The sequence below is a fragment of the Halictus rubicundus genome, chromosome 2 (genome assembly GCF_050948215.1).
Source record: "Halictus rubicundus isolate RS-2024b chromosome 2, iyHalRubi1_principal, whole genome shotgun sequence".
In the NCBI taxonomy this organism is placed as follows: domain Eukaryota; kingdom Metazoa; phylum Arthropoda; class Insecta; order Hymenoptera; family Halictidae; genus Halictus; species Halictus rubicundus.
Window position 1 is genome coordinate 4,221,720 of NC_135150.1, and position 12,673 is coordinate 4,234,392.

Genomic DNA, 12,673 nt, shown 5'->3' on the forward strand with positions numbered 1-12,673 from the left:
TGGTATATCCTGCTATATATTTGTATATTCTGGTATATTCCGGTATATTCTGATATATTCTAGTATATTCTGGTATATTCTGGTATATTCTGTTATATTCTGGTATATTCTGCTATATTTTATTATATTCAAGTATATTCTGGTATATTCTAGTGTATGTTGCTATATTCTAGTTTATTCAAGTATGTTCTGGTAAATTCTCTTGTATTCTGCTATATTATAGTATATTCAAGTATATTCAGGAATATTCTAGACTATTCTGATATATAAAAGTATATTCAAGTACATTCTGGTATATTCCAGTATATTCTGCTGTATTCTTGTATATCCTGGTATATCCTGCTATATATTTGTATATTCTGGTATATTCCGGTATATTCTGATATACTCTTGTATATTCTGGTATATTCTGGTATATTCTGTTATATTCTGGTATATTCTGTTATATTCTGGTATATTCTGCTATATTTTATTATATTCAAGTATATTCTGGTATATTCTAGTGTATGTTGCTATATTCTAGTTTATTCAAGTATATTCTTGTATATTCTGGTGTATTCTGCTATATTCTAGTATATTCAAGTATATTCTGGTATATTCTAGTGTATTCTTCTATATTTTATTATATTCAAGTATATTCTGGTACATTCTAGTGCATTTTGCTATATTCAAGTATATTCTGGCATATTCTATTGTATTCTGCTATATTCAAGTATATTCTGGTATATTATCGTGTATTCTGCTATATTCTAGTTTATTCAAGTATGTTCTGGTAAATTAATAGAATTTATTTAGGATATACCAGAATATACTAGGATATAATAGGGTATAGCAGAATACACTAGAATATACCAGAATATACTTGAATATAGCTGAATACACTAAAATATAACAGAATATATACTCTGCCCTACGAGAGAATAGGGCCGTTTCGCGCAGCTTGACTCGCCGTGGAAGGCGCTGCGAACCTCTCAACTCGCACTCCACTATCCACTCCCCACTGTGAGCTTCATATACGCGGCGTACCGTATTGAAACGAATTAGCATGAAAATATAGGGTATAGGAAGTCGTGACCATTTGCATATATAATGTAGGAATCTTGGGAAATGGAGAGATTAATCTCTTCGAAATACTTTGCTTAATACTAATATATTTAAAAGAACAAACGATACACAACGCTGACGTAATTAGCAGTCTCTCTCGCAAGGCAGTCGCAGCTCTACTCCGCCCTCTTCCCAAACATCCACGCTTTACACTCTTTCACCCCCTTGCATTCATCTCGCTTGCACTCTCTTTCCTGCATCCATCGCTTTCATTCTTAGAAACACACAAACTCTCCTATCGCCTAATCCTAAACACTTTTCATTCACACCTTCTCAGTCACTCCAGTTTTCCAAACATACCGGCGCCGGACCGTCGCAACATGATCTAGTCGTCCGCACGCACAAGGAACCCATTCATCCCACAATAATGAATGATAAATTTAATTTAATTATATATTTTGAATGTTTATTTCATTGGTAACATAATTTTGTACATTATGTACAGATATTATTGTTGATTGCTCGTGGTTATCCCGAAGGATGTTCGAGCTTTTGATGTGGATTTACACGCGATGTGTCGACTAAGGATGGGAGTTTTCCTCTTGTAAGAAAGGAGACCAAGTGTAACGAAACTAAAGCAGTGGACTGTATTTACAAGATTGATTTGAGCCGTAACCGAATACAAACGAATAGTGTACAAGAGAGCAGCTAGAGAACGTTGTTTTCCCTAGCGTGCTTGGAGTCGAATTGATTGGGAGGATCGAGTCAAGAACCCACGTAAGGGTAGATCCTCCCTCTACTTCGGGATTTTCCTCCCTTCCCTGGATGCCGAGAGATATCCCGGATTGGCCAAGACGAGGACCAATTGGGGGGTGGACGGTTGGAAAGTGGAAGATGGGACCGAGGAACATCCTGATGGCCCCAAGGCCATCCTGATGAACCAAGGGCCATCAACCACTCACCACGGGTGAAGAGTTGCCAGAGCCTGGGAAAGACCCAGGGCGTCTGGCAATCGTCAAGTGCGAAACTAGAGAAGGGCAGGATGGGACCCCTGGCAGATTTATGGCATGGGCCTAGAAAACTATATACAAGTGCTATGCCCTGGGAACGGACACGAATGGGACATTAGCTAAAACGGTGACAAGGCCACTCCGTACCTAATTTCTAAAAATCCCCAAAGTCACGTTCCAAGAGCGTAAAGCAGTACCCATGCCATAACCAGATGTCCCAGGCTAGCCGCTACAATTATTATTTATATTCTGTTCGTGGCTGCATCTATCCCAGAATGGGGGATTTCTGCTCGCGGTTGGTCGAACCGAAAGAAAAACTAATCTTTTGATAAGTGAACACGTGGTGTGGTGTCTTTATTATAATTCACGCGGTCGCGCACTTCCTGTGAACGAATATAACGCTACGGTTGACAATAAAGTCGGTTGAAATAGCTGGTGGGTTTAATGAAACCTTCGTAATACAAAAATCGGTCCGCGTGCGTGGCGCAAGGCAAAAACTAAGAAAATTCGGTCGCACGTGGCTTCTCTATAACGACAGAGACGGAAAAGAGAGCGAGACGAACGCGTAACGGGCCGACGTTCGTCTTGCCTGGTCTAGGGGGAGGGGGTCGCCGGCGTAATTAATTGGCACGCGTGTGTGCGCTCGCACGGGAGTCGCGAATTGCGAAGTCGCGGACTCGGCCGAGTCGACGAATCGCGTCATTACGGTCGTGACGGCTGATCCGCCAAACCGGCGCGATGTTCAAATCTGAACACACCGGCCCCTCCGTTGAATGAATTCATTCAACGAACCGTACCAGTGGGAATCGGTTCAGCGCACGCGCGGTAGCGGTGTTTGTGCCTTTCGGCACGGGGTTACGCATTTCGCGTACGCAGTGCGTTACAAAGTGTCAAATTAGTGCGACGTGATAACCAGAGTTGATGGTTGGGAAGACGACATCGCGATGGAACGGACGGTAAGCGCGACTTAACCTAATTATTCTAACTTAATCTAATTATTTACATTATGTACACGTTGTATGGACTAGGTACGACTATTTACAAAGTTTTCCGTGCAAGTGTCGCGTGGCGTCGAGAGGTTATGTTCGGTCATAACACTGACGACGGCGTAGTTGGTTTGGACGCAGTGGTATCGAGAGTGGACGAACTGCGTTGTTCATCGTGCTCGTTGATGGCAACTGGCAGAAAACAAATTTTGGCGAGAGGACGTTTGTACTCGGATCTGCTGGTCCTTATAGTGACGACTCGGGTGAGCCCGTCCTCTCCAGGGTGACAGGCCGTGATCCGTCCAAGTTCCCACGTGCTGGGCGGCAGTGCCGTGTTCCGGAGAAGCACCATTTGCCCCACCTTTGCGAGACCTTGGACCGTTCTCCACTTCGGACGTTGTTGCAGCGTGTGGAGGTAATCGTTTGACCATGATTTCCAAACATTCTCGGTAATGCGTTGTACCAGTTGCCACCGCGAGAGTCGGTTCTCGGCGAGGTGTACCACGCTCGGTTGAGGCTCAGCAACGATCGCAGTGCCGATTAAGAAGTGCCCCGGTGTCAGGACTTGGTAGTCGTCGAGGTTGTCGGATACGGCGGATACTGGTCGCGAGTTAAGGCAGGCTTCGACTTGGCAGAGGAGCGTCGTCATTTCCTCGGCAGTGAGTGTGTGGGACCCGATGCAGCGTTTAACGTGATACTTCACGCTCTTTACGGCGGCTTCCCACAGCCCACCGAAATGAGGTGCAGCGGGAGGCAAAAAATGCCACTGCACTCCCCTCACGGCGGTATGGTTCGCGAAATCTATGTTTTGCGATGCTAATCGAATCGCGGTAGAGAGCTCGCGGTTCGCTCCTTGGAACGTGGTGCCATTATCGGAATAAATGGCTCTAGGCCTTCCTCGACGCGAAATAAAGCGGTGATAAGCGGCGACAAACGTACTAGCCGAATAGTCGTTTACCAATTCAAGGTGAACTGCCTTAACTGCCATGCATACAAAGACAGCTATGTATGCTTTATGCGTTTTGTAGCCTCGACCGGGCGTGGTGCGAATTAAAATTGGCCCTGCATAGTCGACTCCGGTATTGATGAAAGCCCTCGTTTCAGGTGTGACTCTCGCTGTCGGAAGGTCTCCCATGAGTTCGGTAGGTACTGCGGCCTTTTCACGTGTGCAGGCAACGCACTGATACAATACTGCACGGACAGTGGCTCTCGCTCTCACGATCCAGTACTCTCTCCGCAGCACTGAGAGCGTGAGCTGTGGTCCTCCGTGGAGTGTTTGGAGGTGAGTATCGCGAATGATTAAACTTAAAAGGCGATGAGAGCGGAGAATAATTGGAAATTTTTCTCCAGACGGGAGCGAGGAGTGCCTTAATCTCCCTCTTGCTCGTATGAGCCCGTCGCCGTCGATAAATGGCATCAATGAGCCGATTGCGCTGGTCTTCGACAATGGGCGGTTGTTGGACAGCTGGGTTTTTTCGGACGGGAAGGTCTCGGCCTGCATGGTCTTTAACCAGAAGATTTTGGCCTTTGAGATTTCTTCTGGGAGCAGGACAAGCGGAGATTGGGACTTGGGGGTTCTGGACGTCGAGTGCTCGCGGTCGCGTTTTCGAGCTGCGGCGATGAATCGAAGTACGTACGCTGTTACGCGAAGGAGCTTCGGCCACGACGAGTAGCGTTAGGCCAGCTTCCAGGACTCGGTGGTTGCGGTAACGCATGACGGGACGGTAGATCGTTCTTCGCGACACGTATCGGGTGGTAACGAAGGCATCCTTTTTTGGCCACTTTTCTTCCGACCCGCGTAGCCACTGTGGACCGGTCCACCACAAAGGGTGGTTTTCTAATTCCGATGGGAGCAGGCCACGGGACGCGCAGTCGGCAGGATTCTCCTCGGTGGAGACGTGACGCCATGACGCTTCGGGCAGGGCTTCGTGAATTTTAGTCACTCGGTTCGCGATGAATGTTTTAAGCTTGTTTGGCGGTTTACAGAGCCACCACAGAGTGATGCTTGAATCGCTCCAGCAGAAGACATCGAAGCGATATGATCGAAGTGCCTTTTGGACGGTACAGAGCAGTTCGGCACGTAGCAATGCTGCGGACAGTTCGAGTCGCGGAACAGAAATGGTCTTCACGGGAGCGACTCGGGTTTTTGCTGTGAGTAGACCGATAGCAACTGTGCCGTTATCCCTTATGCTACGTTGATAAACAACCGCGGCGTAGGCTTTGGTCGAGGCATCGGCGAACCCGTGCAATTCTCGACTGACGATAGCACCGGAAGCTATTTGCCGCGGGATTGACAGCTCATTCACTCGAGGAAGTTGGTTGCAATATAAATTCCATTGCTTTAAGATTTCGCGCGGGGCGTCGTCATCCCACTCGCAGCGCGCTTGCCAAAGCTGCTGCATGATAACTTTGGCGGTGAATAACGACGGGGGCGAGCCATCCAAACGGATCATAGAGCTTCGCGATAGCCGACAGGATTGATCGTTTTGTTCGCGTAGGATCCGGGATCGTGACAGATTTTATTTGAAACCTGTCCTGGACCGGGTTCCACGCGATCCCAAGGACGGAGAGAGTATCGCCGTTAGCAAAATCCTTTCCGCCAGCCAAGCCATGATCGGACGGATCTATATCTGATAGGAGCGCGGGGGCGTTACTGGCCCATTTCCTCAAGCGGAATCCGCCTTTTTCGAGAAGTCGGATTAATTGGTCGCGATGCGAGCGTCATCAGCTCCGAAGAGACAATCGTCCACGTATGTCTGCTCGTGGATGATCGGTGTCGCTAGAGGAAAATTATGCCCTTCGTCGCGAGCGAGCTGTTGCAAAACCCGAATAGCTTGATACGGGGCGGACGTAGTACCGTATGTCACGGTGAGTAATTGATACTCGGAGATCGGTTCGTCCGGTTGTTTTCGCCATAGAATGCGTTGGAAATCAACGTCGGCATCATGCATCAGGATCTGGCGGTACATCTTAGCGACATCGGCGGTGTATACGAATTCGTATTGCCTCCATCGCATTAGAATAGCCGTCAGGTCCTGCTGCAGTTTCGGTCCGCTTAGCAGTAAGTCATTTAATGACTGACCGTTGGTGGTTTTCCGCGATGCGTTAAAAACAACTCGCGTGCGAGTGGTCTCGCTGTGGTCGCGACGTACCGCGTGGTGAGGAATGTAATATCCGGGAGCCGCGATGGCACTAGAGTCGACGCGCCTCATATGTCCGAGTGATTCGTACTCTTGCATGAACTCTCTGTACTCGTCAGCTAGGGGCTTATCGCGACGAAAACGATTTTCTAATTGGAGGAGATGCCTCGTCGCGGCGGAACGCGAGTCTCCTAACTCCGGTTGAGTCGTTTTGAATGGCAAGCGAACGATATACCGTCCGGTGGTTGACCGTGAGTGCGTCGTCTGGAAGTGGTGTTCGCATAACTCAGCGTCGGGGGACAGCGCGGGTTTATCGGTTATCGCTTCAACCTCCCAAAATTTCCGAATGCTGTTTTCCAGCCGCTCGAAAACCGCGCCGTGATGCACGTCGATTCGCGTTGGAATTGAGGAAGGGGTGATGGGACCGGACAGGATCCAACCCAATGTCGTCGACTGCGCAATGGGTTCGTCATCGCCACGTCTGCGTAACTCCCCGGTCAGCAGCTGGCCGTAGAGGTCAGCTCCGATAAGCAAGTCAATGGGGTCCGAACTCATGGGATCGTCGTCGGCGAATTTCAACCCTGCAAGGTAACCCAAATTAGTGATGCTTACGTTGGACTGCGGCGTGTACCCAGTTATATTTTGCAGTATAATTGCCGTAGTCGAATATGCAGGCTCAACTTGATCCGTGGACGAGAGACGCACGATTGCTGAGTGCATGGAAATCGACTCTGAAGATCCGATCCCGGTAACGCAGACGGACTGAAGATCGTGCTTCAGTCGAAGGCGGCGTGAGAGGTCAGCGGTGATCAGTGTCGCGACAGAGCCCTGATTCAGCAACGCACGCGCTTTTACGGGGTCACCGCTGGTCGAGTACACGTGTACTCGCGCTGTCGAAAGTAAAACAGCACGGTTAGTACATGTTTTCGTAACAATGTGAGAACTTAACTCGCTCGTGGTTTGGTTAGAGGTCGCCGAGTCATCCTGACCGCTTTTGTTTTGCTTCAGCGCTTTGGTTGGGAAGTGCAGGAGCGTGTGGTGGCGCTGATGACACTCCTTACATTGGTGGACGCTCCGGCACTGGGCGCCGTCGTGTTTCACGGAGAAGCAATTCAGGCATCGACGTTGCGATTTTATGAAATTATATCTTTCGGCTGGCGTTTTCGCGAGGAATTGATCGCATTTGTAGATTAAATGCCCGCCCTTGCACACTGGACAAGTGATTGCAACAGCGGTGGCTGCGTGAGCGGAAAGGACTTTCGATTTGGTGGGTTTGGTGGTTAGATCGATCGGTCTTTCTGGTCGAAGTGGAATGATAAATTCAAGCGCACTAATTCGCGACTCGAGGAACCCGTCGAAAATTTTATACGCGGGAAAGTCTGTTGTGGTTCCCAAAGTTAATTCCCACGCTTTTCGAGATGATCGATCTAGGCACTGTACCCCGAGAAACACCAAAATGTCGCTCCAAGAATCAACCGGGCGATTTAAATTCTTGAGCGCTTGTATGGCTCCGTTCAAGCGATCGCGAAGGTTGCGTAATTCCTTCGGCGACTCGGTTGAAACGGTCGGCAAGGAAAACAGAGCGTGGAGGTGTGTGGTTATTAGTCGACGGTGGTTCGCGTATCGCGATATGATAATTTTCCACGCTATGTCGAAATTCGCGGCTGTGATGGGAAGATGCATTATCGCGGCTTTCGCTTCGCCTTTGAGCGCGGAACACAGATACTGCATCTTCTCGACACTAGATAGATTTGTATTTGTCATTACCATGGACGCGAATTGATCGTGGAAGCTCTCCCAGAGGTCGAGGGCGCCGTCGAACGTTGGCAACTGCAGGCTTGGAAGATGGCTGCCGGAACGAGATGTCGAAGCGGTCGTCTTTCCTTCGTCTGCAGGGTTTGGCCTCGGTGGGGCAAGACCAGTGAGCCACTCCGCCATGAAGTCCATGGTCTCGTTGTAGGTCGTCTCGCTGGCGGCGAACTGGTCGTCCGAAAAGTAAGGGATGGTCGCCTTCTCCTTGTCGCTCACGAGTTCGTGCAGCTGGGCGTCCAATCTCGTGCACTCGGCGAAGATTTCCTTCGCCGTTTGCATGCGGCTTTTCGTGACCGCGGCGGTCATCTTTTCTCTACCCAGTTTTTTAAAATTGGGTAGAGCGCGCTCGATTGACCGCATTGCGCACGTCTGCTTCGTCAGCGTGGATGTTAACGCACTCATGTTCACTTGTGGCCTTTCGGTTCACTTCAACTGAACTTTCCGCGACGAAATCCGGCTCGAAGGACCAAAAATGTTCGTGGCTGGATCTATCCCAGAATGGGGGATTTCTGCTCGCGGTTGGTCGAACCGAAAGAAAAACTAATCTTTTGATAAGTGAACACGTGGTGTGGTGTCTTTATTATAATTCACGCGGTCGCGCACTTCCTGTGAACGAATGTAACGCTACGGTTGACAATAAAGTCGGTTGAAATAGCTGGTGGGTTTAATGAAACCTTCGTAATACAAAAATCGGTCCGCGTGCGTGGCGCAAGGCAAAAACTAAGAAAACTCGGTCGCACGTGGCTTCTCTATAACGACAGAGACGGAAAAGAGAGCGAGACGAACGCGTAACGGGCCGACGTTCGTCTTGCCTGGTCTAGGGGGAGGGGGTCGCCGGCGTAATTAATTGGCACGCGTGTGTGCGCTCGCACGGGAGTCGCGAATTGCGAAGTCGCGGACTCGGCCGAGTCGACGAATCGCGTCATTACGTTCGTGACGGCTGATCCGCCAAACCGGCGCGATGTTCAAATCTGAACATATTCACATATTTATATTTACAAAAAACTTACAACTATTTACAGACTATTTACAAAATGACTTACAACTATTTACTAAAAACTTACAACTATTTACAGACTATTTACAACTATTTACAATAAGCAGCTTATGTATGACTCACATCGATGTCCGAGGCATCAGACGAGTTCAACCACTCGGGGCTTCCCTCTAACACCGTATCTGTTAAATGGTCGAGCTCAGAGAGCCTCCTTTCCTCCTTCAGCGTATGCCGTATGAAATTTTTCCAATTTTCGGGAGACACATTTTCGACCGCTGCATCTACAAATTGGCGGACATCTGCCAATTTGTACGATATATTTCGCGCCCTTATAAATTGTTTTATTTGTGCCCATGCCAACTCGATAGGGTGTAACTCGCTGTGGTAAGGGGGAAGGCGTAGGACGGTACGTCCATTCTCTCTAGCGTATTCGTCAATGATGTAATTGTTCGCTGGTTGTTTGTATTTTTCAACCAACTCTATTAATCGAATCTTGACGTACCGTGGATTCACCGTTTCCCCCTTACCCTCCAGCCACGTGATGATATCGTCCCTTTTCCACCTCAATGAAGGATATTTTTCCTTCTTGACGCTGTTGTAAGGGGCGTAATCCATCACGATGACTGACCTATCTGGCAGCATGGGCAAAATTTTCTTGAACCATTCAAAAAATGTGTCTCCATTCATCTCCTCGTGATAATCGGCCGTTCTTTTTTTTTTTGCCTCGAAGCGAAGGAGGGCCCCTGACACAACCCCGTCTGCTGACCCGATGTGAGTAATAACACTGTCCAACACCAAAAAAATTTTGCAATACCTGTTGGGTGATTCGTATACACTTTGTCAGTCTAAAACCAAATCCGCAAGTAGAATTACTCTATCACGCAACGTTTTCGAAAAATTTTGATTTTTGTAAAAATGCACGATTTCGATCAAAAATGACGTGTTACGCAAAAACTAAACACGCGAGAAAGTTCAAATTTGATTCAAAAGCTAGAAGGGACTCTCCTCTACACATCCATGTAGCCAATTATATTTTTATGTACACCCTAATAGTTGTAAATGGTTGTTAAAGTTTGAAAATGTGCCGACGCGGGTACTTTGTACGCTCTATTTTTGTATTTATGTGAAAAATCCTTTATCTAGCAGGAATTTACTATACAGGAATGCATTCTACAGACATTTCTGGTAAAGAAACCATTCACGAAAAGTATTTGGTTCCATTAATATACCAGAAGGATCAGAAAATATTAATTGACAGCTTGTGCGCGACGCGTTCGCGCCAGACGGCCATTGCAGCCTTTTCTCGACTCGCCAGGGCCGTCGCTATGCGTAATCGACGTTGGTACCACTCAAGTATGTCTTTGCTTACTATGCTTAATTACATACATTTTTTTTTTGTCTTTTTGGGTGCCAATCATTATAAAAAATTATAAAAATACGAATTATATTCACATTTCATTGTGGAAATGCATAATAAAGAAAATTGACCGCAGCAATGCGGTGACTGGAAAATTTTATTTTCAGTAACTGTTGTCTTATCTTTATAATTGTAATACCAATGGACATTCAAGATTCTTCCGATTAAAATAAGTCCAAACACTATGTAAATGGGACTATTTTTATCGATTTTATTGATCGAAGTACATAATTAAGACATAGATCGCTCTATATTAAATCGATAAAATCTCGCGGAAGTGTACAAATCAGCCGGACTGTTTTTGTTATATTCATGACGAAATTATTTTAAAATCAAAACAAGGAATACAATTCCAGCATTAATCTTTCATCAAGATATTTCATTGTATTCGGGTTTTCCGCTATCACGCTTTTGTACAGATTAATAATAATCTGTTTTTGTGCAGATCGGACAAACTAGAAACAGAGAAAAGTTTAGTAAAAAGGAAGTTTAGTAAAATAAAAACTATGATTTTCGAAAAAAAGAAACAAGCTTATAGTAGCGAAATGCATGATAAATAATTATGTATAATATAAGCTTATCTTTTCTCTCGGATTTTTCTTCACTGGAGATGTATGTGACGGCCCAGGAACTTCATCTTCCATTTCAAAAAAACACTGCTATTGAAAAATGGAAGAACACTGTACGAACCCTATGAACACTGTATGAATACCGTATGAACACTCGGTATGGCTACGAATGAGGCCAAGTGCAGCGCTGCAGCGCGTGGCGTCACTTCAGTGCCACTGCGCGCATGCGCTGTGCATTGGGAAGGGACTGCGGGTAGGGTCTATTTATCATTAACTACACTTGGTGGCGAACTCAATTTAATCTCTATATATACACGTATTGTTCGCGACTGTACAATTTAACGCGAGGTGTCTTCGAACAACGCTCGACGACTGTCTACTAATCCGAAGTGTATCTCGCGACGACTTCTGACTGACTCCTCGAAAGTCCTGTACAACTTAATTCTAACGCCTTCGTTTGCCCTGGTAAAAATCCTAAACAACCCTGATTGGCTAACCCACGCTTTGGGTCCTTCCAATCAGAGCTGTTCTTTTTCTCCGTCTCACCCCCGTTCCTTCCGCCCTTGGCGTGTTTGTTTTCGGAACGGCGAGGTGATCGGAGAAGATGATGGGACTTTCCTCCGGGCCACCCATGCTTGACCCAAGTGTCGATAGACCGTTGGGTCCGCTTCAAGTGCCCTTCAGTTCGTCTCTTAATTTACGACGATCTCAGTTTGCTATTGAGGACTTTGGGACAAAACTCTAATAAACATACTTCGACTAGGTCTAGAAAATGTCCACTCAAAAATAGCTTCGTCGAACGAGAGTCGTAAATTGCGTTGGCCGTTTTCACGAAAGAAAGACTCTTTTGTGTGCGTGCGACCGGACGCTACAGGACCAATCAGGGTGAAGATGCGCAGCGACGAACGAAAATCGGTTCTCTCGCGGAACTATTCTCTCGTGGGGCAGAGTGTACTTGAATATCGCAGAATACACTAAAATACACCAGAATATACTTGAATATAGTAGAATATAGCAGAATACACTAGAACCTACCAGAATATACTTGACTATACTAGAATATAGCAGAATACACTAGAATAAACCAAAATATACTTGAATATACTTGTATATACCAGAATATACTTGAAGATACTTGTGAGAAATGCACGTGCATTTACAAGCGACACAGATGGCCCCTCGACTACCTAGCATATTTTTTCGAACAGGCTTTCCCTTTTTTCCGCCGTTTCCTAAATGACTACGGAAAAGGAGGCCATAAAATGGTAAACGAAGGCCCCGAACGGACAGAGTGGGTCCTAGCACATGTGCAGGCCATCCGTGCAATTGGCACTACCATTGGCCTGCGCCAGTCGAGGGGGCCATAAATTAAGAGGCCCATTTTAGGGTACCGTAAACGCGCTGCTCCGGGAGTCATACTTTTTAGAAGTGCACTAAAACGACTTGAGGGAGTGACTTTCTCCTCCACGGATCAAGAAGACCCTCCTCCCCCAAGTCGTCTAACGAATAGGGATGATTTTTCCCCCGTTAGCGGATACCTCCGCCCAGTCAATTTTTGTATAAATAGAGCTGACCCCGCAGCAGAAAGTTAGGATTCAAGCATTCGGACTGTAGAAGTATTTTCGGTGTGTCGAGATTTTTAGTGTTCAAGTATACGCGACACGCTGACATTGACGGTTGTAACTTCGGTCCGGATAT

At 46.8% G+C, this 12,673-nt stretch overlaps 2 protein-coding genes across 2 annotated transcripts; both read right to left on the reverse strand.

Annotated features, from left to right (window-relative positions):
* Positions 1-3,143: 3,143 nt before the first annotated feature.
* LOC143362189 (uncharacterized) lies at positions 3,144-8,394 on the reverse strand. Its single transcript, XM_076802134.1, has 4 exons — positions 5,781-8,394; positions 5,571-5,721; positions 4,678-5,497; positions 3,144-4,544 (listed from the first exon to the last, which is right to left on the reverse strand). The coding sequence occupies exons 1-4, from the start codon at positions 8,392-8,394 to the stop codon at positions 3,144-3,146; spliced, it is 4,986 nt and encodes a 1,661-aa protein (XP_076658249.1).
* Positions 8,395-8,957: 563 nt separating this feature from the next.
* Positions 8,958-9,604, reverse strand: LOC143362192 (uncharacterized). Its single transcript, XM_076802148.1, has 2 exons — positions 9,113-9,604; positions 8,958-8,963 (listed from the first exon to the last, which is right to left on the reverse strand). The coding sequence occupies exons 1-2, from the start codon at positions 9,602-9,604 to the stop codon at positions 8,958-8,960; spliced, it is 498 nt and encodes a 165-aa protein (XP_076658263.1).
* Positions 9,605-12,673: the final 3,069 nt, after the last annotated feature.